General features: G+C 44.6%; 2 protein-coding genes across 7 annotated transcripts in view; both read left to right on the top strand.

Moving 5' to 3' along the window:
- The first annotated feature begins 1,900 nt into the window (after positions 1–1,900).
- On the top strand, positions 1,901–20,353 carry LOC310750037 (transient receptor potential cation channel subfamily V member 2-like). Of its 3 annotated transcripts, none has more exons than XM_083587623.1 (16): positions 1,901–2,749; positions 5,057–5,227; positions 6,259–6,386; positions 7,930–8,082; positions 8,194–8,334; positions 8,466–8,767; positions 9,601–9,777; positions 10,486–10,644; positions 11,737–11,832; positions 12,960–13,030; positions 14,078–14,243; positions 15,220–15,286; positions 16,043–16,354; positions 17,255–17,372; positions 17,516–17,610; positions 19,077–20,353. In XM_083587623.1, exons 2-16 carry the CDS (start codon positions 5,061–5,063, stop codon positions 19,175–19,177), a joined length of 2,253 nt encoding a protein of 750 aa, XP_083443749.1. In that variant the 5' UTR covers positions 1,901–2,749; positions 5,057–5,060; the 3' UTR covers positions 19,178–20,353. The 3 variants fall into 3 exon arrangements, with proteins under 3 accessions (XP_083443749.1, XP_083443748.1, XP_083443750.1); XM_083587622.1 differs by having other exon boundaries at positions 16,043–16,350; positions 17,251–17,372; XM_083587624.1 differs by lacking the exon at positions 1,901–2,749 and having other exon boundaries at positions 4,053–5,227; positions 16,043–16,350; positions 17,251–17,372.
- Positions 20,354–22,171: 1,818 nt separating this feature from the next.
- ITGAE (integrin subunit alpha E) overlaps positions 22,172–23,720 on the top strand; it is a gene marked incomplete at its 5' end in the record, with an annotated part of 53,640 nt that continues 52,091 nt past the window's right edge. For 3 of the 4 annotated variants that reach the window (XM_083587461.1, XM_083587463.1, XM_083587464.1), the window contains one exon: positions 22,187–22,471. In XM_083587461.1, the coding sequence (XP_083443587.1) occupies positions 22,438–22,471 (34 nt within the window). Of the gene's footprint in view, positions 22,472–23,720 lie in introns of all 4 variants that reach the window. The other variant, XR_014541900.1, reaches the window with a different exon arrangement.

Consider the following 23,720-nt stretch of genomic DNA (forward strand, 5'->3'; position numbering starts at 1 on the left):
TTTCAAATATCGTATAAATTTACTCCAGTCCTTTTGGAATGCTTGATCATGCTGGTTTAGGATTTTTTTCTGCCAGCTTCGCTGGTTCTGCAAAGTCCATCATCTTCGTCTGCCACTCTTCTCCAAAAACGTATTTTTTAAGACCCCTCACTGAAGTAATTTGCAAAAATTGTTTCACCCCCCTAAAATGACACACTCTCACAGTAAAACATAGAAGGGGGAGCTCCTCTTTACGGAGCTCCATGAAAGGAAAGAGTTGGCACTCTCTGGGAGGTATAAGAGAAGGCAATCGCACAAATGTCCCTCATGCAGTGTTTCTGTGAGGGTCTCCTTCCTCTCTTGTCATTATGGAGCCAGCTAAGAAATGCGCTGAAGGGACACATGGTGCTGCTAGCCCTTCGTCCTGAAGGGAAGAGGGACCACTTCTGATGCTTCAACATCTAAACCTCTTTGAATAGGAGGACAAAATGGCGGTGGTTCAACCTTAACCAAGGTTGTTGCCTCCTGAAGCTTTTTCATCCTGGCAAAAGCACAGAGGGTGTAAGTTAGCAGCTTACTGAATCATATAGGATTGTAGAGTTGGAAGGGACCTGTTATGTACTGAGGTTCTCACCCTGGGCCAGCAGGGGGATACTGTAGATAGCTTTCACTCAGGTCCACATATGCAAATAAGGAATTGGAAGTGACGTTCAGTGATTGGATAGTTACAGAAAGTTGTTACTGTTGCTTTGTAGTTGAGCTCTACATAAGCAGGTTGGCTGAGCCCTTCAGCTCAGTTCTGTTCTGGCCTGTGAATAAACAAGAGCTGTTTGAAGAATCGCTGTGATATGTTCACCCACAACTTAACAGGACCCACGAGGGCCATCTACTCCAACCCCCTGCAATGCAGGAATCTCAGCTAAAGCATCCATGACAAGATGGCCGCCCAACCTCTGCTTAAAATTCTCCAAGGAAGGGGAGGCCACAACCTCCTGAGGGAGTCCGTTCCACTGTAGAACACCTCTTGCTCTCAGAAAGCGCTTCCTAATTTTTAGCCGGAATCTGCTTTCTTGCAACTTGAATCCATCAGTTCAGGTCCTACCCTCCAGAGCAGCCATGTGTTGGATTTCAGAGCCTACGAAGAATGCCTTTCCCATGCCATGGAGTAATCCAAGAAATAAGATCACCCCCCACATGTATGAGATTAGGTGTGACATTTTAAATTAGAGGGGGCGATGCAGCAGGTATTTCTTGCTGATTATTATTATGATTATTAGGAAAAGAGATGACTTGCTAAAAACGTGAAATGAGATGGATAATTGGCCTAGAGGGGCTGTAATGGTGTGTGCGCTGCATGTGTTGGATTTCTGCCTGTCTTGCAGTCTGTCCTCTGTTCTTCTGAAAGCTCCAGGGACAGTGGCATCAGAATAAGCATAGCTAGGGTCAAAGTTCTTGGCTTCTAGAGTTCAGCCCCAGAGCACCTGAAAGAGCCCAGCTGTTGGATCAAGTCAATCCACCATCTAGTCCTGCATTCTGTTCTCACAGTGGACCCCCAGATGCCCCCAATGGGAAACCCCACAAGCAGGACCCAAAGGTAAGAGGAACTGATACTCAGAGAAGCTTCTGGCAGTGGAGGGAGAACATAGCCATTGTAGCATGAATATGCCTAATGCTTGTCATAGAAATCAACAAATCAGCCGTTTCTACCCAAATGCAATTTTGGTTTTAAACGCAGTGTAAGGAGTCTCTATGGGAGTACACTTGTATTTAAAAATGGGGTATCAGAGTTTTTAGGGGGCTAACCAGGTTGGGATAGCTGGGATAGCAGGCTTGTTGGTTTTTGAATGTCTTATGTAGATTTTTCAATTTCATTGTTCTGTATGGGGCAATGACAATAAAGATTATCGTATCGTATCGTAACAAGGTTTGGCTTCAGGATTAAGGGCAATGTCCCGATCAACAAAAAAAGAGTGACGGTAACATGGGGTATCTTTTAAGTTCTTATTTATTTATTTCATAAAATTGATCAACCGCTTGATTGCAGGTAAAACCTCAAAGCGCTTTACAAAAAGAAGAAAAAACAGCAAGATGTTTTTAGCAGGCCCCGAGGGGGGGGGGGAGTATGGTGAAGGAGCCTGCAATACATCATTAGGCAGGGAATTCAAAAGTGTTGGTGCTGCTACACTAAAATATCAAATTCTTACTAATGAGGAATTGATATTATGTGGAACCTATAACAGTTCCAGTTCTACAGATCGAAGCAGTCATGAGGGAATATATGGAGTGAGGCAATCTTGCAGGTAGACTGGGATAAGGGCGAGGGTGGCAGCTGTTTGGTTCATATCACGGGCGTAGTCAAGGGAGGGCAGGGGGTAGCTGCCCCCCCCCCTCCGATCAAGTAAATAAATAAAAATACTTAACTGACCAGTCACATCACATATAGCTTGGTTGCGCCCCCCAAAAATCCTGCCCCTCCCAACATAAATCCTGGCTACGCCCATGGTTCATATTCTGTATATTTGAGGAAGTAACTCGTTGTTTGTTGTGTGTCAACTGCTGGATAAATATTTGCATTTTGGACAAATGTTCAGAGCACCTATGGAGCAGATGGGTAATGTGACTCTCCTGTTACGCATATTGGAAAACAGAGGGATGACGCTGGCGTATGTTTCGAAACGTCATATTGTGGTATCCGTAACTACCTTGGACTCTGCTGGTCTCTGCGTGCTGTCCAGCACAAAATCCTAAATCTTAAGGCGCCTTCAGAAAGGTAAGATACCTTTGGAAATTTCTATTTTGCTTCCTTGAGGTGTGGCTTGGGGAGCCTGGAAGGGTGAGTGAAGCCTCATACGTGGCCCAAGAAATGAACTCAGATACAACATCAGGAAAAGGAAACAGAACGACCTCCCCATTTGGAGCTTCAGTCCGTTGGCAGAGGACCCCTTAAATATAACATATTTTCCATCAACCATGGCTGCTCCTACTGCCAGTATCATGGTGCAAAGATGGCTTATGCCCAGTATCTGGTTCATGAGTGGGGCTACATTGTTATTGCTCTAATTGAATTTCCATGCTGGTTATTATTATCCTCTCAGGAATAGCAGCTATTATGTTTGGAGAACTGTTCAGGTTAACCATTATTGTGCTTAGTTTGTTCTAGCCCTCATGGGCCTGTGTTTTATCTGTGGAAGACGTGCTTATAAAACCGTCCGATCTAATTAATATGCTTCTTGCTTTATAAGTACAATTGCTCCTGCTGTAAGAACTACAACCCAGCTCCCTTCTGGTAAGGTTAAGAGAACTTTCAGAGGCCCAAAGGTATTAGGGCATGGCCATACCTCAGCTTGCTTTTAAGGAAAATTGGAAAATTAAACAACCTTAGGGGGGAAAATAAAAATAGTACTGTGAAATAGTGGGAAACTATTTTTTGCTTGTCAGTCAGGGAGAAGAGTTTCAGAGCCTGTGCACAATGCTTTCCCCTTGCTTTGGAGTCATCAAAGCCACAAACCCAGCCCCATATGTCTGTGATTAGGGAATGATCTTTTAAATCAGAGGGGGTGAACCAAGAGATATTTCTCAGAATCATAGAAACATAGAATTGTAGAGTTGGAAGGGACCCTGAGGGCCATCTAGACCAACCCCCTGCAATGCAGGAATCTCAACTAAAGCATCCATGACAGAGGGTCACCCAACCTCTGCTTAAAAACCTGAAAGGAAGGAGAGTCCACCACCTCTCATGGGAGTCTGTTCCACTGCCAAACAGCTCTTACTACCTAAAAGTTCTTCCCTATCTCTAGTCAGAATCTCTTTCTTGTAACTTGAATCCATTTGTTCGAGTCCTACTCTCTGGAGCAGCAGGAAACAAGCTTGCTCCATTTCCCATGTATCAACCCTTGAGATATTTGAAGATGGCTATCCTATCTCCATTCAGTCTCCTCTTTTCCAGGCTAAACATACCCAGCTCCTTCAATCATTCTTCACATGGCTTGGTTTCTAGACCCTTGATCTTGGTTGCCTTCTTGCTGTCCGCCCCCCCCTTAAAGTGAGTTTCAGATATAAAATTGGCCTAGAGGTGTTGCAATGGTGTCTGTGCATGCAGGCATGCATGCGTGTGCTGAATGTTTTGGATTTCTGCCTGTCATGCAGTCCCTGTTCTTCCTAAAGCTCCAGGTATGGTGCAATAAGAATGAGAACAGACACAGTTAGGGACAGTGCTCTTTGGGGCCTCTCAGGTTCCAGGGTTGAGCCCTGGAGGACTTGAAAGAAGTTAGGAACATCAGAAGTGCCCGATGGTCAGTGGCTCATCTAGTCCAGCATCCTGGGGATGTCCATTCTCACAGGGGACAACCAGAGGCACCCAATGGGAAGCCTCAAATCAAGACCTGAGTGTGACAGGAACCAGTTCATGGCAACTGGTATTCAGAGAGGCCTTTCACACTAGTAACCTTATCTTCCATGTATTTGCCTAAACCTTGCTATAGAAATCAATAAAGTTTGGCTTCCAGAGGAAGGATAATGAAATTTCCCTTCATCAACAATAAGAGTGAAAGTGACATGGAATAAGGGTTCATATTTGCTTCGTTCATATGCTGTATATTTGAGGAAGTGACTCATTGCTTCTTGTGTACCCACTCCGTATTTGCATTTTGGATGGTGTTCAGACTCTCCTAATACACGTCTCATAAAATAAAGCGACGAACCTGGCTTATGTTTCAATTATTATCTTGCACTTTGATTTGGGCCTCAGGCCAGTATACCTGAAGGAGGGTCTCCACCCTCATCGCTCAGCCTGGACACTGAGATAGTCCTCTGAAGGTCTTCTGCTGGTTCCCTCACTACGAGAAGTGAAGTTGCAGGAAACCAGGCAGAGGGCCTTCTCAGTAGTGGCACCCGCCCTGTGGAACGCCCTCCCTTCAGATGTCAAGGAGATAAAGAACTACAAAGTTTTAGAAGACATCTGTAGGCAGCCATGTATGGGGAAGTTTTTAATGTTTGATATTTTACTATGTTATATATATCCTGTAGATTAAATAACTCTTCTTGTGGTGATCTTTTCTCTTGCCATCACTTTCAATAGCGTGATGCATACCTTACCAATACTGGAGATAGATGATGGCACCTTGGACAATGTGGAGGCAAGGGAGAAGCAGGCAGTTGTGGGGAAAGGAGAGCCGCGGCCCATAGAAACCTCCTATGAGATGGAACGTCCACCATCTCCAAAGATTAGGCTTAAGATTCCTCCTCTGAGGTAAGGAGTTTCCTTCAGGAGTCACCCCTTCTATTACAGGGGTGGGGATCATCTGTGGCCCTCTGGAAGTCGGCGGACAACAACTTCCATCATGGGCATGTAGGCTGCTATCCATATTTGTTGATAAAGTGGTACCTCGGGTTAAGTACTTAATTCGTTCCGGAGGTCCATTCTTAACCTCAAACTGTTCTTAACCTGAAGCACCCCTTTTTTCTAATGGGGCCTCCTGCTGCCGCCACGCTGCCAAAGCACGATTTCTGTTCTCATCCTGAAGTAAAGTTCTTAACCTGAGGTACTATTTCTGGGTTAGCGGAGTCTGTAACCTGAAGCATATGTAACCCGAGGTACCACTGTACTCCCAAAGAGTTCTGAAAGGTAAATCCCGCAGAGCCATCTGGAAACACACTGGATCAATCAGTCTCCAAGGGCGGGCCATACTAATAGATCTCCCACCTCTGCAGAGGGGGAAAGGTGCTGAAAGCCTAAATCTCCAGCCCTTCCTGGAGAAGCTTCCATGGATTGAGCTTGGGACCTTCTGCATGCAAAGCAGGAACTCTACCACTGAGGTATAGTCCTTCCTAGACTAGCTGGTTGGCATCCATCTGTCTCAGGAGACAATGGAAAAGTATGCCTTTGAGGGCGAGGTCAAACCTACAAGGGATTCTCATATGGCAGGCTTAATGTTGCCAGCCAGTCACATCTACAATATAAAATACTATGATACCAACTTAACACCCATCGATTCCCTGAATAAAAAAATCCCAGGAACTATAGTTTGCCAAAGGTTCTGAGAGTTAGGAGACCTCTAATAGTGCTACAATTCCCAGAGAGCTTTAGCAGTCAGTTCTTATCGTCCATGAGAACTCTGGAAATTGTAACTCTGCGAGGCGAACTGGAGTCTCCTACTAACTCTACACACCCTTAACAAACAGTTCCCAGGATCCTTTGGGAGAAGCCATGACTGTTTAAACTGGTATGATGCTGCTTCAAATGTATGTTGTGGATTTGTTCATTCTGCTTTTCTTCCATAGTAAAGAGGAGACTTTTAACAAGGATCGCCTCTTTGGTGCTATCGTGAGGGGGAACCCTGAGGAGCTGGAAGGACTGGGGGACTATTTGCGAAGAAGTGGCAAATATCTTACCAACTCTGAGTACACAGGTGGGTATGAGCCTGAGAGCTGGGGCTATTAGCAGTAGAAGTATTAGTAGTACTTCTCATTGATGTGAGAATAGGCAGGAATTTCAGGCTTCACAGAAGTATTTGCAAGATAGAGGAGGGCCATCAGAGTGCAAGAGGACTGACAGTGGAGTTCAGAAGAGAAAAGAGTGAAAAAGTGATTTACTAATGGCATTATTTCTGAGGGTAAGTTGTGTGGTTTTTCACTAACTAGCTGCTTCACACCTGGCATTGTTTGGAAATTCTAAGGAATTAAAAGAACTTGTGGTTGAAAACAGGGCAGTTTTTGAAAGGCTCAGTCTGCCATATTGATTCAGTTGAGCAGGCAAAAACCTGTTTCCAGATCTCCCAAATCATCATGCAATATATGATTACAATACCTTAAGAGGTGTCCAAATACACAGTTCAGTTTTGAAAGGTTCAATCCATCATCTTGATTCAAAACAGATCCCAGTTGTATCCAGACTTAGACAAAAACCTGCTGCTTGGTCTCAGGGGCCAACATGCAAAAGTTGGTTAAAATCAGCACAGTTTTGAAATGCATATTCTACCATATTGATTCAAAATCGTCACCTGATTTCGGACCTTACATATTTTGTGGCCATTTATTTTGTAACTGCAAGTTTCCCTGTTTTACAACTGTTGCTTCAGACATATAATTTTTTAAAAAAACTTAACATCCCAATTAATGTGAAATTTGTTGAAAAATATTTGGTACTTACAAATTAGTGTTGTTCATGGGAATGAAGGTACACCATCTGACTGCAGGATGTGTTGGGTTCAATCATTATGTGACCCATCTACACAGATTTCATGACCCAGTTGAACAGGCTGAGAAACGCTGTAGTATAGGGTGTCATAAGGACCCACAGCACAGCGGTACATTTACCTATTTTGTGTGCAGAAGACCCTAGGTTACTGTAAATTCCTGTGAATTTCCAGTGAAAAGGATCTGAGAGCAGGTGAGGAGCAAGGCTAGGAATTGCAGATAAGTTCAGTGCAGTTAACAAAGTGAACCAACTTAATTCACAAATCCAAATTTGCTCTTCCCTGAATGTTTGAAATGCGGGTGGGGTGGCTTATTTGGCCTCCTGGCATGAGACTTTCTTGATCTTTACGCGCATATCTTGTGATTAAAATCTTTAGTCTCTGTGCGAAGGCAGCAGATAAATATTTTCATCTTGATTAGCTAGTGCTATTGGTCCAAAGAATCTTAGAGCTGCTGGGTCTTTGTTAGGTTTCAAAATAGCTGCAACTCAATATTGTTTTCAAGACTGAGAGTTCCTCTTTCCGTCTAGAAAACTTTTGAAAACAATCCTTAATTTGGAGATGAGCTCTTTTGTGAAGGCTTTCTAAAATTCACCTGGTAGTCCATCTAAAGCTTTACAGCAAGACTCCCTGCTGAGTTTCTTTCCTTGGATATTCTTAAAGCATTCTGTAGACTTGAATGGCCCTTTACGCTGTCCTTGTTAGAAAAAAGAGATGCAGTTCTCCAAACAAAGGATGGAACTCCCTTCTCTTCCAGATGGAGAAACGGGCAAGACCTGCTTGATGAAGGCCTTGCTGAATTTAAAAGATGGGGCAAATCCCACCATCCCTTTGCTGTTGAAGATAGACAAGGAGACCAAGAACCCAAGGCCTCTGATCAACGTAGCTTGTAAGGATAGCTTCTATAAAGGTAAGGACCTTGGGGTGGGGTTAGGGTTAGGGTTAGGGTTAGGAGAACATGCTTGTTTTCTACATTTGACTTCTTTAATGATTTTCTTTCATGCCATTTTTGTTCTGCTAGGCCACACAGCACTCCACATTGCCATTGAGGAGAGGAATCTAGATCTGATCAAGCTCCTGGTGGAGAACGGCGCTGACGTCCATGCCAAGGCCTGTGGAAAGTTCTTCCACCAGCAGGAGAAAGGGGCTTGCTTCTACTTTGGTAGGTTGATACTGTGTGCCTAAAGTCCACTGTCACAGATTCTTGAAGTGGGTGCTCAGTTTTTGTAACTTGTGCCAAAAGCAGCCATTCCTCTCTGAGCTTTGCTTCCATTTATCTCCTTCCTCCTCCAGGTGAGCTTCCTCTCTCCTTAGCTGCTTGCACCAACCAGCCAGAAGTGATCAGGTATCTCTTGGATAACCCTCATCAGAAGGCCAACCTGGCAGAGCGGGATTCCCTCGGCAACACAGTCCTCCATGCCTTGGTGATGGTGGCCGATGATATGGATGAGAAGAACAGGGAGCTGGTGATTGAGATGTACAACAAGATCCTGATGCACAGTGCTACGCTCAACCTGAGCCAGAAACTGGAGGAATTAATCAACAGGGAAGGCTTGAACCCTTTGACCCTGGCCGTCAAGACTGGAAAAATAGAGGTAAGTCAGTTGGGAGTTTATCATAAACTGCATTTCTGAGCTGAGGAACCTGTGACTTTCCAAGATGTTGTTGGACTCCAGTTCCCATCATTCTCCTGGCTGCTTTCACTGCTCATTCCCATTGGCTACTTGGAGATGGAAGTCCAACAATATCTAGAAGGTGGCATCTTCATGTCATGCTAGCAGGTAATTCAAAGAGATTCAGGCCACATAAGATAGGTCAGTGTTGTCAGCCTCCAGGGGATACATGATTTCACAAGTCCGCCATTACAGTGCACAAGCTCAGATATCATGTTCTAGGGATGGCGAGACTCAGGCCCGAGAGCCAGTTGCAACCTTCCAGGCTTCTCTATCCAGCCTTTGGGACTATTTTTAGACTTCACACCCTTCAAGCTACAGCTGTTTCAGGCACAGGTGTAGTGGTTCAGGGTCATGGGGGATTGAAGTCCTGTTACTATTTCTGCAGCAGGGTCCCTTTCTCCAGTGTCCGAAAGGGGAGCTTTTTAGTCACTGAGAAGAAATCTTCCCATCCTTTGTGCTGACTGGAGCCGATCAGAGTGGAAGGAGGTAGGCCAGCCACTGAGGATGGACTCCTAGGGTCACTCTGGAGAAGACATGCCAGCAGAACACTGAGGAGTTGTTGGTCTGTACATTCCAGAGCTAAGCATTTAGAAACACCAAAAACACTGAAAAGGCCAGTTCTCCTCTTGCGACCCTGCAGACCTCTTGTAGAAGGAGCACACAAAGAAGGGCCTCATATGATAAACAGCATAACATAAACGTTGGAAGGGAAAACCCAAAGAAAATTCTACCCCCTATTTTGTCTTTCCTAGATCTTCAAAAACATTATTCACCGTGAAATCAAAGACCCGCAGTACCGTCACCTTTCGCGGAAGTTCACTGAATGGACCTACGGGCCTGTCCACATCTCTCTCTACGACCTGACCTCCATTGACAGCTATGAGGAGAACTCTGTGTTGGACATTCTTGCCTACAGCAGCGATACTCCGGTGAGATGATCCACAAAGGTGACTTGTCTGCTTCAAAATTATCCCTAAGGGAGATCCTTCAGTTCTCTCTACAGCTAGGCTTCTCTCTTCAGATTTTCTTGGTGCCATCTTTGTTTTATTTCCAGTACTGAGCAACACCCCCTTAAAAGAAGTTTGCGCAGGCCGATTAGATACTTGTTTTACTCTTTGAAGAAGTCTCCACGAGAATAAATTTATTGTGGTCTTCCCAAAGGCACTGGTTGGCCACTGTATGACACTAAATGGGCCATTGGCCTAATCCAGGAGGGCTGCTATTGTCTTAGAGAGTCTTGATTTGGTGCCTTTGTGGATACTTATTTTGGGAAAACAAAATAGGTAACCTTGATCGATAAAAAGCTGTAATATAAAATCTTGGATTGCTGTGCTTTATCTCTGTTTTTATGACATTTGTTTTGGCATTTTAATACTGATTTGTTCTATTTTACATGTCTTAGAAAATTTGAAACAATTGAGCAGTTTAATATCATGAAACAAACATATACACATCAGTAAAGGCCATAGGCTGAAGAAGCTGTGGTTTTGTGCAACTTGGAGCAGGGCTAGGGTACCCTGTGGCCCTCCAGATGTTTTTGGGCGCCAACTGCCAGCAGCCTCAGTATGGCTAATAACCAGGGATGGTGGGGGCTGAATCAATGAATTATTTTCTTTCTTTCTTTCTCTGACATGCAGAAGCGGTACGAGATGGTGGTCCTGGAACCTATAAACAAGCTTCTTCAAAGCAAATGGGACTCTTTTGCTGCTATGAGATTTTACATCAGTTTTTTCTCCTATGTGCTGTTCATGTCAGTGTTCTCAGCTGTTGCTTATCACCGGCCTCTGGAGGGGAAGGTAACAGCAGCTTTGGGGCTTGGGGGATACAGAGAGGGAGGCAGAGAGAGGAGGAGGGTGGCTCTCTAGGGCAGAAGTGTGGAAGCTCCCTGTTTGTTCTACAAGGCCCTTTTGGGCCAAGCCGCACCCACCTGCCCATACATGATGTAGGGTAAGGATGGGAGAGAGATGCAATTCAGTTTGCGCTGAAAGGCAAACCTACTTAATTTCCACTTTCTGAACTGAAATGCAAACATCCTTTGAAATCCACACTTCCCCGAATCTGTCACTGCAGTTATGCAGCCAAGCAACATGTACAAAAGATGAACAAGTGTGCATTATTATGGATATATCAGGGAAAGATAGCATACAAAGGTACATTATGTTAGGGAAATCCACACCGTGATCAACTCCCGCCCAGAAACCAATGTCCCCACTGTGGAAGGACGTGTGGATCCAGAACTGGCCTCCATAGTCACTTACAGACTCATTGTTAAAACCGTGTTTATGGAAGACAATCTTACTCGGCTACGAGTTATTGCCAAAGAAAGAAGAAGATGTTAGGGACTGTTGGTGTGCCAAATTTGCATTTAAATTTGCTGTGCCTAATTTGCATTTAAAGGCAAACCTACCTAATTTCCACTTTTCGGAACAATCCATAGACTGAAACACGACCATCCTTTCACATTCTCTGAATTTTACAATGCAATTCTCCATCCAAACAGCATGTACAAAAAAGAGAAAGAAATGCATGTACTTAGAGCAATGTGTGCATAGTTTTCTGTGAAAATGTTTTAAAAATGAGAATCCGTTTTCATGGTTTTTATTTTATTTTATTGCAAACTGCTGCAGAGAACGAAAATGAAGATTGGAGAAAAAGAGAGAAGCCAGTACTGACAGATCCATACATCCCTAGTTGTTAGGGAGTTAAATTTGTGCCTAGGTCAAGAAGAGGGTACCATCAACCAGTTGATTGGCACTGGCAACACCCTCTTCAGACTTCTGTGCAGCTTTTTGCAAACCCTGACAAACAGTTGATTGTCTCTGCTTTTATCTTAATGAATTACTTAAGTTCTCTCTCCCAACCTATCTTTTTTCCTTTAATCTTCCCAGCCTCCTTTTCCAGTGACACTCACTGCTGGAGACGTATTGAGGCTCATTGGCCAGATCATTGTCTTAATTGGAGGCGTGTATCTCCTCGTTGATCAGGTATGACATACTCTTATAGCTCTTCCTGCTGCTGTTTGGGATGTGTTTGATATCTTAGGTTGGCTACAGAAAGCCAGAAGAAAATAGGACTGGCTGCAGAATTATAGAGCATCAAATCTTTCCTTTTAAAATAATTAACAAAGTACCTAGTCCTTAAGGTTCCACACACTACCCTGGTTTGCACATAACCATGATTTGTTTATCCTAACTATGGTTAGTTTGGACGTACAAGCTTACAACATCAGACTCACTGTGTTTTTTTCTGTCAACCCCCCCGTGATGTGAAGCCTTGAAAAAAATAGGTGATATCCTAACTAACCCAAGAGATATCCTAACCCAAGGATTCAATAAAGCAAAAATGAATATTTCACAGAGAATTAGAGGCACGGGGGAAGAACACTGAGGAAGAGTTCTTCTGCATGCAGCATTTAGGAACACTGACATCACAAGCTGCTAAAGTTTCAAGAGACCATTGTGCAAGTTCTGTCATGCACAACTTCAAGGGAAACACAAATTAAACCACTGAGATAGAAGATCTGGAGCACTCCAGATGATTTGCCCGTGTATATACCTGGCTGGAAGGCAACACATGGGTGTATGCAATGATCACTGCAATGCATCACTAATTAATATTGTATAATTTTAGAAGGTTGTGCAGACTTAGTTTGGACTTATCATGAAGGGATCTTGTGCTTCTGAATTTGCCACTGCACTATTTCTGCTGTGGGACGCGGGTGGCGCTGTGGGTAAAACCTCAGCGCCTAGGACTTGCTGATCGCATGGTCGGCGGTTCGAATCCCCACGGCGGGGTGCGCTCCTGTCGTTCGGTCCCAGTGCCTGCCCACCTAGCAGTTCGAAAGCACCCCTGGGTGCAAGTAGATAAATAGGGACCACTTACCAGCGGGAAGGTAAACGGCGTTCTGTGTGCTGCGCTGGCTTGCCAGATGCAGCTGGTCACGCTGGCCACGTGACCCGGAAGTGTCTGCGGACAGCGCTGGCTCCCGGCCTATAGAGTGAGATGAGCGCACAACCCTAGAGTCTGTCAAGACTGGCCCATACGGGCAGGGGTACCTTTACCTTTATTTCTGCTGTACTGACAAGAGTGTTCCTGTCCATTTGCTTATTAGGCTTTTTACCTGTGGAGAAGACGCCGGTCACTGACAACTCTGCTTCAGGATGGCTACATCGAGATTTTTCTGTATGTTGGGGGGGGCGGTGGTAGGGAAGAGGGTGTTTTTTTAAAAAAAGTTGTTTTAAAACTGTTTTTACTGATAGTTTTATTGTTTTGTGCTTTTTGTAAAGAGCTTTGAGCCTGGCTTCCGCTGGGGAGGGCGGGATATAAATAAAAAATTATAACAAAAAAAATTTTTTTCTTTCCAGTAGCACCTTAAAGACCAACTAAGTTAGTTCTTGGTATGAGCTTTCGTGTGCATGCACACTTCGTCAGATACACAGACGAAAGCTCATACCAAGAACTAACTTAGTTGGTCTTTAAGGTGCTACTGGAAAGAAAAAAATTTTTTTTGTTTTGACTATGGCAGACCAACACGGCTACCTATCTGTAACTAAAAAATTATAAATTATTATTATTATTATTATTATTATTATTATTATTATTTTACATTCAAGCAGCACAAAACTTTTATGAAATAATATTTTTTTTGTGGAATTACTGGAGCCAAGGTCTCTCATCGGGACACTTATACAGTACAGTGGTACCTCAGGTTACAGATGCTTCAGGTTACATACGCTTCAGGTTACAGACTCCGCTAACCCAGAAATAGTGCTTCAGGTTAAGAACTTTGCTTCAGGATGAGAACAGAAATCGTGCTCTGGCGGCGCAGCGGCAGCGGGAGGCCCCATTAGCTAAAGTGGTGCTTCAGGTTAAGAACAGTTTCAGGTTAAGAACGAATTAAGTACTTAACCCAAGGTACCACTGTAGTTATGGTTTGTTCCTGCTTCACCGGTCATGGTTTATCCCCTAGGACAAATCAGAAGCCCCGCTTTGAATGTAATGCGATAGCCAAACCATGGCTTAGCTCTGGGTACTGTGGCGGTAGCAGGACCAAGGGAGGAGTGAAGAGGCTGCCTTTCCCCCACTGAATACCCACCCTGTAGCTCATTCATGCTTAGCTGTGGCATGTGGCTTAGCTTTTGTGTGGTAGGCAGGCCAAGCAGACTCCTCTATGCCTGAAAGGCGCCTTCGCTAAGCAGGACCATCTCCCCGCCCCCCATTTTCTCACAGGCTGTTGCAGTCAGTGACCCTGCTGGTTTCGGCAGTGATGTACCTTGCAGGCCTGGAAGATTACCTGTCTTGGATGGTCTTCTCCCTCCTGCTCGGCTGGACAAACCTGCTGTATTACATGCGAGGCTTTCAGCAGACCGGGATCTACGTTGTCATGATACACAAGGTTGGTATAACTCCATATTCTAAAGGTCTAACAGCCTGGATCCCCATGCTTTACTTTGCTGCATGTTCTGCGAATTTAAATCTCTGCTGGCGCCCTCTCACCAAAGAGTACTCCAAAACCTGGATCTAGGCATTCAGGGAATTGCCTCTTTATTTTTCCTTTTAGCCAAATACAAAATATTAAAACCAGCACCCTGGTTTTAGACCTGGCACACCTTTCTCTTGGAACTTAAGCACCTGGTGTTTTCAGAGTTCTTAAATGCCCAGCATGCAGCATACAGAACTTCCACAGTGTTCTTCCTGAGTATCTTCTTCAGATTGACCCTAGGAGCCCATCCTCAGTGGCTGACTCACTTTTCCTTACTCTGATTGGCTCCAAAAAGGGTGTGAGGATTCCCTTTTATGCTGATTGGGTGATTCCAGGATGCTGGAAGGAGAGACCCTGCTGCAGAAATAGTAAAAAGTCATTGACACCCTGCGATCCTGGGCCACGACGCCTCTGCAGTTTAACCTGCCTCATAGGCTTGCTGTGTCAGGTTAAGCCTGCTGGTTATATGAAGCTGATTAATCCCACACTTCAAGTTAAACACAAATTAATTCACTGAGAAGGAAGATATTGGAGCACTCAAACAATTTGCCCATGTGATTTGCGCAGAAAAGTCGATTTAACTGAATGGCAACACATGGAGGTCAGTACTGCTTATTGCAATGCATCCCTAATTATTGTTATATATTTCTCATATTATTGTACAAACTTAAAGTTGTATAATATTAGAAGGGTGTGTGGCTGTGAGGGCACGTGTCTGTGGATGCCATGAAGGGACCCTGCATTTCTGAATTCACAACTGCATTACTGTTAAACTGCAATGTGATTGGCCCACGGTCAACCACTTGAAAGTCACCCTTGGGCAAAAATCTCAACCCGAGTCATCATGCTGGGGTTCCCCAATTCACTTCTATCCTGCTCTGCATTCCAGGCTATCCTGCGGAACCTCATGCATTTCCTCATGGTCTATGTGATCTTCCTCTTCAGCTTTTCAACAGGTGAGTCTCTACCTGTCCTAACAGGGAAGGGCTAGAACTGGCAGCAGAAGCCACTTCCTCCTTTAGCAGCACAGTTGACTGTGTTTTTCAGATGCATCCAATATACAAAGACAAGGAAAAATGACACATAGTAATAATCATGCCTAGTAAACATGCCGCCTGATCTCAGTTGCAGGGCTGGCCCTGCTATTAGGCAGAGTAAGGGGATTCATTGATATTCGTGCATTCCACTCTCCCCTGCAAAGGCCAGGGTTAAGAGGTGTGTCTTTAGCATATTGCGGAAACTATATACAAGAACGGACCTCCAGAATGAATGAAGTTCTTAACCCGAGGTACCACTGTAATGGAAGTGCCTGATGCACGTCTATGGGGAGAGACTTCCACAACTTAGGGGCTACCACAGAGAATGTCCTTTCTTGGGTCACCAACCCCCAAACTTCAGAGGGTCACAGAACTTCCAAGGAGCCCCCTCTGCTGATCTTAATGCCCTGGAGGGTTTATAAGGAAGTAGGTGGGGTTTCCCCAAAAAAAACCTGTTTGGGGCCTATGTCATTTATGACATGAAACACTCATGTGAGCGCCTCAAATTGGACCTGGAAACTGGCAACCCAAGATGAGTTGTGGATGGCACAGTCCATGACTAGAAGGTCCTGAGTTGTGACATCTTTCGGGACAGGATTCTCATGCAAATAGAGAGGTTTACAAGGAGATTCTTCAAGGACCCTCTGATTTAAATATTCTCATTTCCCATTTCAGCCCTTGTCATACTTACCGGGGAGGCTCCCCAGCCAGTCCAGAATGGGTCTTCCCTCGTCAACAGCGATGGCAAAGACCAAGTCAAGTATGTCGGGCTGCTACAGACTTCCCTGGAGCTGTTCAAGTTCACCATTGGGATGGGGGAGTTGGAGTTCCAACAGAACATGAGGTTCAGGTACTTTGTGATGTTCCTCCTGCTCTTCTATGTCATCATGACTTACATCCTCCTTCTGAACATGCTGATTGCCCTGATGAGCGAGACGGTCACTGAGGTCTCTGAAGATGGTCAAAAGATCTGGAAGCTGCAGGCAAGTCCAAAACCACTTCTGGGTGGGGCTTAATTTGGGCCAAGGCCATTACACCAAGGCCCACTCCAAACTGGCTGTTTCTGTGTGCATTCTTCAGCATGTCTCTGTCATTGACTGTTGGCTTTGACTGTGGTGTTGACAAGCATAATGGGCCTTGCTCATTGCTTTGGGAAAATGAAGTTATTGGGTGCAGCATGCAACAGCTGAAAATAAATAAGTACACTGGCTCCTCACTCTCCAACCCTTGATCCCACTGTGACAGCTGTCTGTTAGCTCAGCCCTGACAAAGGATTCACACATAAGGATGGAACAGGGCCAGATTAACCAGTACACTAAAGGCCCCTCCAGACTGGCTGTTTCTGTGTGTTCTGCAACATGTCTCTTTGTCATAGACTCTTGGCTTTATTCATTGGTGTTGACAAGCATAGTTTCCATTGTTCACTGGCCAGGGAACATAAAGCTATACGTTTGTGGCATACAGATCCTGTAAATAAATAAGTACACAAATTCCTGCCTCCTCACTCCCCAACTCTTGATCCCACCCTGATAGCTGCCTATTCGCTTAACCCTGACAAAGGATTCACACATAGGGAGAACCCTGATGGAACAAGCCCATGTGGTTCAGCACCCTGTTCCAAAGTGGCCCGCTGGGTGCCTATGGCAAGTCTACAGAGCACCTGCTTTGCATGCAGAAGGTCCCAGGTCCAATCCCTCCAATTTTCAGGAAAGGGCTGACAATGTCCCTTGCCTGAAACCCCCAAGAGCCACTTCCAGTCAGGTCAACTATACAGAGCTAGATGGAGGAGTGGTCTGACTTCATATAAGACAGCTTCCTCTGCTCCTATTCAAATTACCCCTAAATCTGAAAATGTGACTATTCCTCCTGAATTGTACCCACAGCGAGCAACTGCTATTATGGAGTTGGAGAAAAGCTGGGTTTGGCATTGGCAGAAACCCAAGCGGTCTGGTTGCCAGCTGTCTATCGGCTCCAAAGACGAGAAAGATAAGAGATATTTTTTCCGGTGAGTTTGACCGTGCCCTGCACTGTTGCAGGTCCACAGAGCAACAAGGGCTACACAGATAAGCAAATATACATTGACTGTGTCTTTCCCCCAAGTGAGCGACGGGATTCAGGTGGTTCACCATTTATTTGTATGTTTTGCAGAGTAGAAGAGCTAGATTGGGCTAACTGGAAGAAAGAGGTGGGAGCCCTCAAGGAGGAGCCTGCAGACTCAGACCACAACGAGACAGTGTCAAAAGGCAAGTGAAGAGCAACACCCTACTCCAGATGTGGGGAACCTGTGACCCTCCCATCACCCCCATCCAGTACGTCCGGTGTTTGGGGATGATGGGAGTTGTAGTCCAACAACATCTGGAGGGCTACAGGTTCACCAAACCTGTCCTAAACAAGTCTAGGGGAACCTGCAGCCTTCCAGATGTGCAGTTGCAACCCTCAGCAGGCAGCATGGCCCAATGCTCAGAGATGATGGGAGTTGAAATCCAGCCACAACTGGAGGAAACCACAGGCAACCCACCCCTCTGTTACTCATAAGCCTTGCTTACCTTCTTGCCTTCACAGTCATTAATGCACTATCAGGCAAGGCTATGTGGCACTTGAGGCCATTGGACAGCACCACAGCCTGCTTGTGGCTCTCCTTTTTCAGCTGGCCAGCAGGTGATTTTGCTTTATCAGAATCAGGAAACCAGTCGCAGGAGAAAGTCTCATGCCTGCCCATCTCTGCAGCCGAGTGACTTCTCCTGGCAAAAGAGTATTTTTATTTTATTTATTTTAAAGATAATATTCATGATGTTGCAGCTGCTCTCTCTCTCTATACTTCCGAGATTTTCAGAAGTGCTACAGGTTTTCAGGAAAGAGTCTTTCTCGGTTCTTTATGGAGGAGCCAGGATTTTTTTTTAAAAAAACTTTTTTTTAATGTTGGAGATGCAGATTAAACAAAGCAGATTACATACATATCTTCTTGGATTGTTCTCAAATAGAAATGTTCTGAAAATCTGTTCAGGCTAATACATCTGATATGTTAGGATACCATATACCCTTGGATCCTAAAATATCTCTGCTTGGTTATCTAAAAGATGTTATTTTGGAAAATGATCATGAAATAGTGTTCCACCTTATAACTGCTGCTAAGATTAGAATAGCTAGAGGGTGGGGCATATATCCCACTATATCTGAATGTTATGAAAATTTAGTCCATGGTAACTATGATTAAGCTAACTTATTATATAAACCAGCCTAACTTTGTTTGGGGCGGGGGGGATGAATTTTTTTGAATTGTTTTGGAACAAGAAGTTCAGTGATTATATCCAACCTCATGCTGCTTTCAACCTGCTGTAATAGTATTTCTTTATGCTCTTTATCTTTGGATCATTTTGTTTAATTAAAAAAATAAACATTTTTATTATAAGAAGAGGAAGAATGCCATACAATAATGAAGGGGGAATGGATTTTGGGGGAGCTTTATATCATTATATCAAAAATATGCATAGAGTTTTGCACCACAAGCATCAGTGGACAGGAAGTGACAGGCAGAAAGATATCAGGAGATATCAGAGATCAAACCTGGGACTTTCTGCATGCAAAGGCCAAGCTACAGCTCAGCTCCTCCTAACTTATTTGCCTGGGCACAACCACTGACCTCCTTGAAGACTTGCCTGTTCTTGCTTCACAGCCTTGATAGATGCTTCCCCATTCTGTCCCATTCCAGGGAAGCGCCTGTTGAACCAAGTGTCTCAGGGGGTGAGGGCACGATTCACAATGCCAGAGGTGGCGGAGGAACAGATGCCGCTGCAAGACGGAAGCCACTGAGGGAGAGAACACCAGGAGGGCATGATGGATTGCTCAGACCATGTGAACACCCACCTCCAGCTATGCTCCTTCAAGGGCTTGAGAGCAATCTGACCACGGCAACAACAAAACAAATCACTGTTAAGGACCACGCAGCATGCCTTTTACAGGCCGGGTGTTTTTTATTTATTTATACATTTTTATTAGTTTTTTAACATATCATTTCCAACAATCATTTAACATAAATTCTTATCTTATACAATATTTTAGACTGCCATCAACAACCTCTGAAGATTTTCCGTTCTTTATCACTTATTCTGCATTTCTTAATTTCTCTATTACTTTTAATTATCTTTAATTAATAATTCTCTTCATAATCTTCCTTGCAATATTTCACATAATCCTCCTTACAGAACTTCTTACTAGCGTAACCTGTTTATTACAATTGCTTTTTAAATAGTTCAAATATTTACTCCAGTCTTCTAAGAATCTCTGGTCCTGCAGGTTTCGAATCCTTCCTGTTAATTTGTCTAATTCTGCATAGTCCATTAATTTCATTTGCCACTCTTCTTTCGTCGGTAATTCTTCTTGTTTCCATTTCTGTGCCAGTAATATTCTTGCTGCCGTTATTGCATATAAAAACAATTTACAATCCTGTCTGTTAATGTCCTCCCCTACAATGCCCAGTAAAAATGCTTCTGGTTTTTTAATAAATGTAGGCTGGGTGTTAACAGTCTTGCTTTAGAGGAAGGTTAGTTCAAAGAGTTTCCTATCAAAGAGTTTCAGCCTAAGAACATCAGAAGGGCCTGGCTGCACTGATACCTGGGTGTGATGCCCTGGGACCCAGGTGGATGTCAGAAACACTCACTAATTCAGACAACTTCAGGTAACAGGTAGCAGAATAGCAACATTTTGCATGGAACAGAAAAAAATAATGAATTTATAAACTTTGCTCAAAACTACCTGCTGCTGTAGTAATTAGGAGCAGGTTGCTCTGACCAATGAGATTAGCTTTAGGGGTCCACAGGCTGTTCATGCATTCTGTTATCCAATCATATTGCTGAAAGGGATTGTTCACGAGCTAGAGAGTGTTATAAAAGTGTTTGAATTTTGCATTCTAGGTCCAGAATTTGGAGAACTCCTCTGGGTCATTTATGCTTACTGCAGCCTGCAATAAAATCTGAACTCTTCCCACGATGCTGTTGTCTTTATTTGGCTAAAAAGCACACCTAAGTGAAGGGCTGTCCTCTCCCCCCAACCAATTGTGAAGACTGAGTGCATAAAATGATGGATGTGATAACCAGGGAAGGGCTTACTTGCATTTCCATCAGGGGCAGGGCTGGGTGGAATAAAGGATTAATTTTGTCCATCACCCCCTCTCTTTTGGCTGCTGCCAAAATTGGCAGGGTCTTGCAGGGCTTTGCCCCAAGGTGGTTTGTTGCCAGGGGAACCCACGTAAGCCCTGCTCACTTCATTAAGATGAACCAGGAGGCTTTCTTCAGCATCCTTCCAACCCCTGAGCCAAAATTCCTCAGGATGTGAATAAAGGCAGTCTCTGCAGAACTAACCTGCAGAACTCCCTGCCTTTGGAAAGTACACCTTGCCCATATGGAGTGCTAGAAGTTTGGAAGCCAAGTCGCTGCTCAATTTGCAGCTTAAACCAACCGGCAGTGATGGGGTGATGTTAACCCCACTCCCCCAACCCCTCCAACAACTTTATTGCTAAAGATGTCCTGAAAGGGCAGCTTGGCTGAGTGCCTTAGTTTTTTCAGATAGAGAGCCACCTATAGTTGGAGCAGCAACATAGCCGTTAAACTCTCTGGGCGGCTTCCAACATTTATAAAAAAATAAAAGACATAATAAAGCATTTAAAAAGAATGATCTGTTAATGAATTTGCATTTTCTGCTTGTTTAAACTGGAGGCAGGCTGTCTGAATTGTGCATTGGTTTGGAACGATTTGTTGGGTCTCTGGACCGTAATAAAGATTGTTATTGTTGTTGTTGCATTTTCAGCATCAAGGTGAGCTTATTGGTCCCTACTGCAGAGAGAGAGAGAGAGAGAGAGAGAGACAGAGACAGAGACAGAGAGAGAGAAACTCCTACTTGAGGGTCCTGTGGTACCCATGGGCCCCACATTGGGGACCCCAGGTCTAAGCTCCTTTTAAACCACCTGTTGGTGGCTGATGGTGTAAGACATTTGGGTGCCCTTGAGCCAATTGCTACCTTCCCAGCCTAGCCTACCCCGCAGGGTTGTTGTAAAGATGAAGCAGAAAGGGAGGGAGGATACATGTGTCTTCTACCATGAGCTCTGTGGAGGATAAGTGTGATAGAAATGCATTAAATAAAAATAATGCTGTAGCAAATGCCATCGTTTAAGAATGTGCTATGTTAAGAAATTCCTCCTTTGGTCTCTCCTGGATCTTTCAGCATTTGGCTTCCTGAGATGACCCTGTTGTGGGTTCTCATATTCTGGCAGAGGGAAAGCAGCTTCTTATCTATTTAATAAATGTGCCCAAATTAATATTGGTCTGCCTAGTAGCCCAGTGTTGCCCGCACTGACTGGCAGTGGCTTTCCAGGATCCTAGAAAGAGAAAGGTCATTCCCAGAACTTGCTCCTCAAGATCCTTGTAAGCAAAGATAACCGGGATTTGAACCTGGGACCGTCTGCATGCAAAGCTGGATACCAGCTTCCATCAGCCAACTTGGTCTGTAGTCAGGGATGAGTCGAGTTGTAGCCCCTCTTGATCTGGGTGGGGTGCTAGCAAGTGTGGCAGCCCCTAGATAAAATCTGTCCTTCAGGTGGTGCTGTTTTTGGCCTGGAAAATGTCAGAGCACCCAAAGAAAACTATGGCAGGTGAGTAGAGTCTGGGGCCTGTTCTATCTACAACCACCTTTCCCCTCTCTGAACGAAGCAGCAAATGTAGCCCAGAAGATGTTGCTTGTCAAAATGCCAGAAGGCAAAAGACGTGCGGCCCCCACACAGGTGCAAAACTGAAACCCCTTTGAGTGGGCTTGAAAGAGAGCAGGTGGAGGAAAGGTGGTCCGTGAAGATAGCCTTTGATGCAAACGGCGCTTCGTCTTCGCCTGAAGCCTCAGAGGCTCAACCACATCTTGAAACTCATGTGAGGAAACCCACAACGGGCTTGTCTCGTGTTGTGTCTCATCAGTGACAGAGGCGGCAATTCTGGAAAAGGCCTCCCCTCTTCCACGCCACAACCAGCTGCTTCTCGTGAGTTTTATCTCAGAAGCTTTTGCACTGTCCACCCAGGAGCATCTCAACCATGACCACTCTTCAGTTCCTCCTCCTGCTTCTGGGTAAGTGAATCATCTCTTCTGCACAATGAACAGAAAGATCTCTTTTTTTAAAAAAAAAATTGCGCTGGTGGCAATATTTTTCTCTCCGCCTCGCTGCATCCTTTTCGCACGACATAGGAAGCTGCTGTGCATATACTGAAGTCCATCTTAGTTCAGTGATGTCTACGGTCCAGTTCAGTACTGAATGGCAGTGGCTCTCGGGGGTTTTAGACAAGGGGATTTTTCCAGCGCTACCTAGAGCTGCTGAAGATTGGACCTGGGACCTCCTGCATGAAAAGCAGCTACACTGAGATAAAGCAAGATTTCAGCCCTGAGATAAAGCAAGATTACTACGCTGAATTAAGGGCTGATTTAAATAGGAACATAGGAAGCTGCCTTATTCCATTGTCAGAACTTCGGTCCATCGAGCCCAATATTGTTGATTGGGTTTCAGACGGGGGTCTCTCACAGCCCTACCTGTAGACGCTGGGCGTTGAACTCCGCTTGCGAAGAGCAGAATCGTGTCTCTTCCCCAGGCTCTCTGGGATATGATTTTAGGTTATGTTCCCCCTCCCCCAATCCAAACTGCATCCTATCGTGCTTTCAAAGCACAAGAGCTTCTTTCAAAGTGGTTTGCAATCGTTTACAAACTTCAAAAGAATTCATTCAGTAATGAGGCAAGTCGTGGAGAAACCTAGTATAAAGCAGCTTTTGCAATACTGTATGTGCTAAAAGACTTAGGCCCCAAATATCGGCCCCTACAGACTTCCGCAGATATAAAAATCAGCAGAGGGGGACCCTCAGAAGCTAGGGGTGGTGGCAGCCCCAGAGAGAAGCATTTTCTGTAGCAGCCCCTAAGCTGTGGGACTTCCCCCCACAGAGCTGTGTTGCTACGTTTTCATGGAATATGAAGTTGCATCTCCTTACCCTGATCTTTGACAACTGAGATGTACATTCTTGGGACCAGCTGTATTCCTGAGATAGCCATTTGTTTTAAACTGTTTTTAATATCTCATTTTAAATTGTCGGGGTCTGCTTTGGGACCTTAGGGTGAAGAACAGGTCAATAAATCAAATTAATAACAGCAGCAGCAACTCAATTCTCCAAGTCGCTATGTTGATAAAATAGCTCAGGAAGCCTCAAGTTTCCCAAAAGTTGTTAATTCAATCAATCAATCTTTATTACGGTCCAGAGACCCAACAAATCGTTACAAAGCAATGCACAATTCAGACAGCCTACCTCCAGGTTAAACCAGCATTTTGTTCAGACT

Source organism: Podarcis filfolensis (assembly GCF_964270895.1).
Source record: "Podarcis filfolensis genome assembly, chromosome: 15".
Classification (NCBI taxonomy): Eukaryota; Metazoa; Chordata; class Lepidosauria; order Squamata; family Lacertidae; genus Podarcis; species Podarcis filfolensis.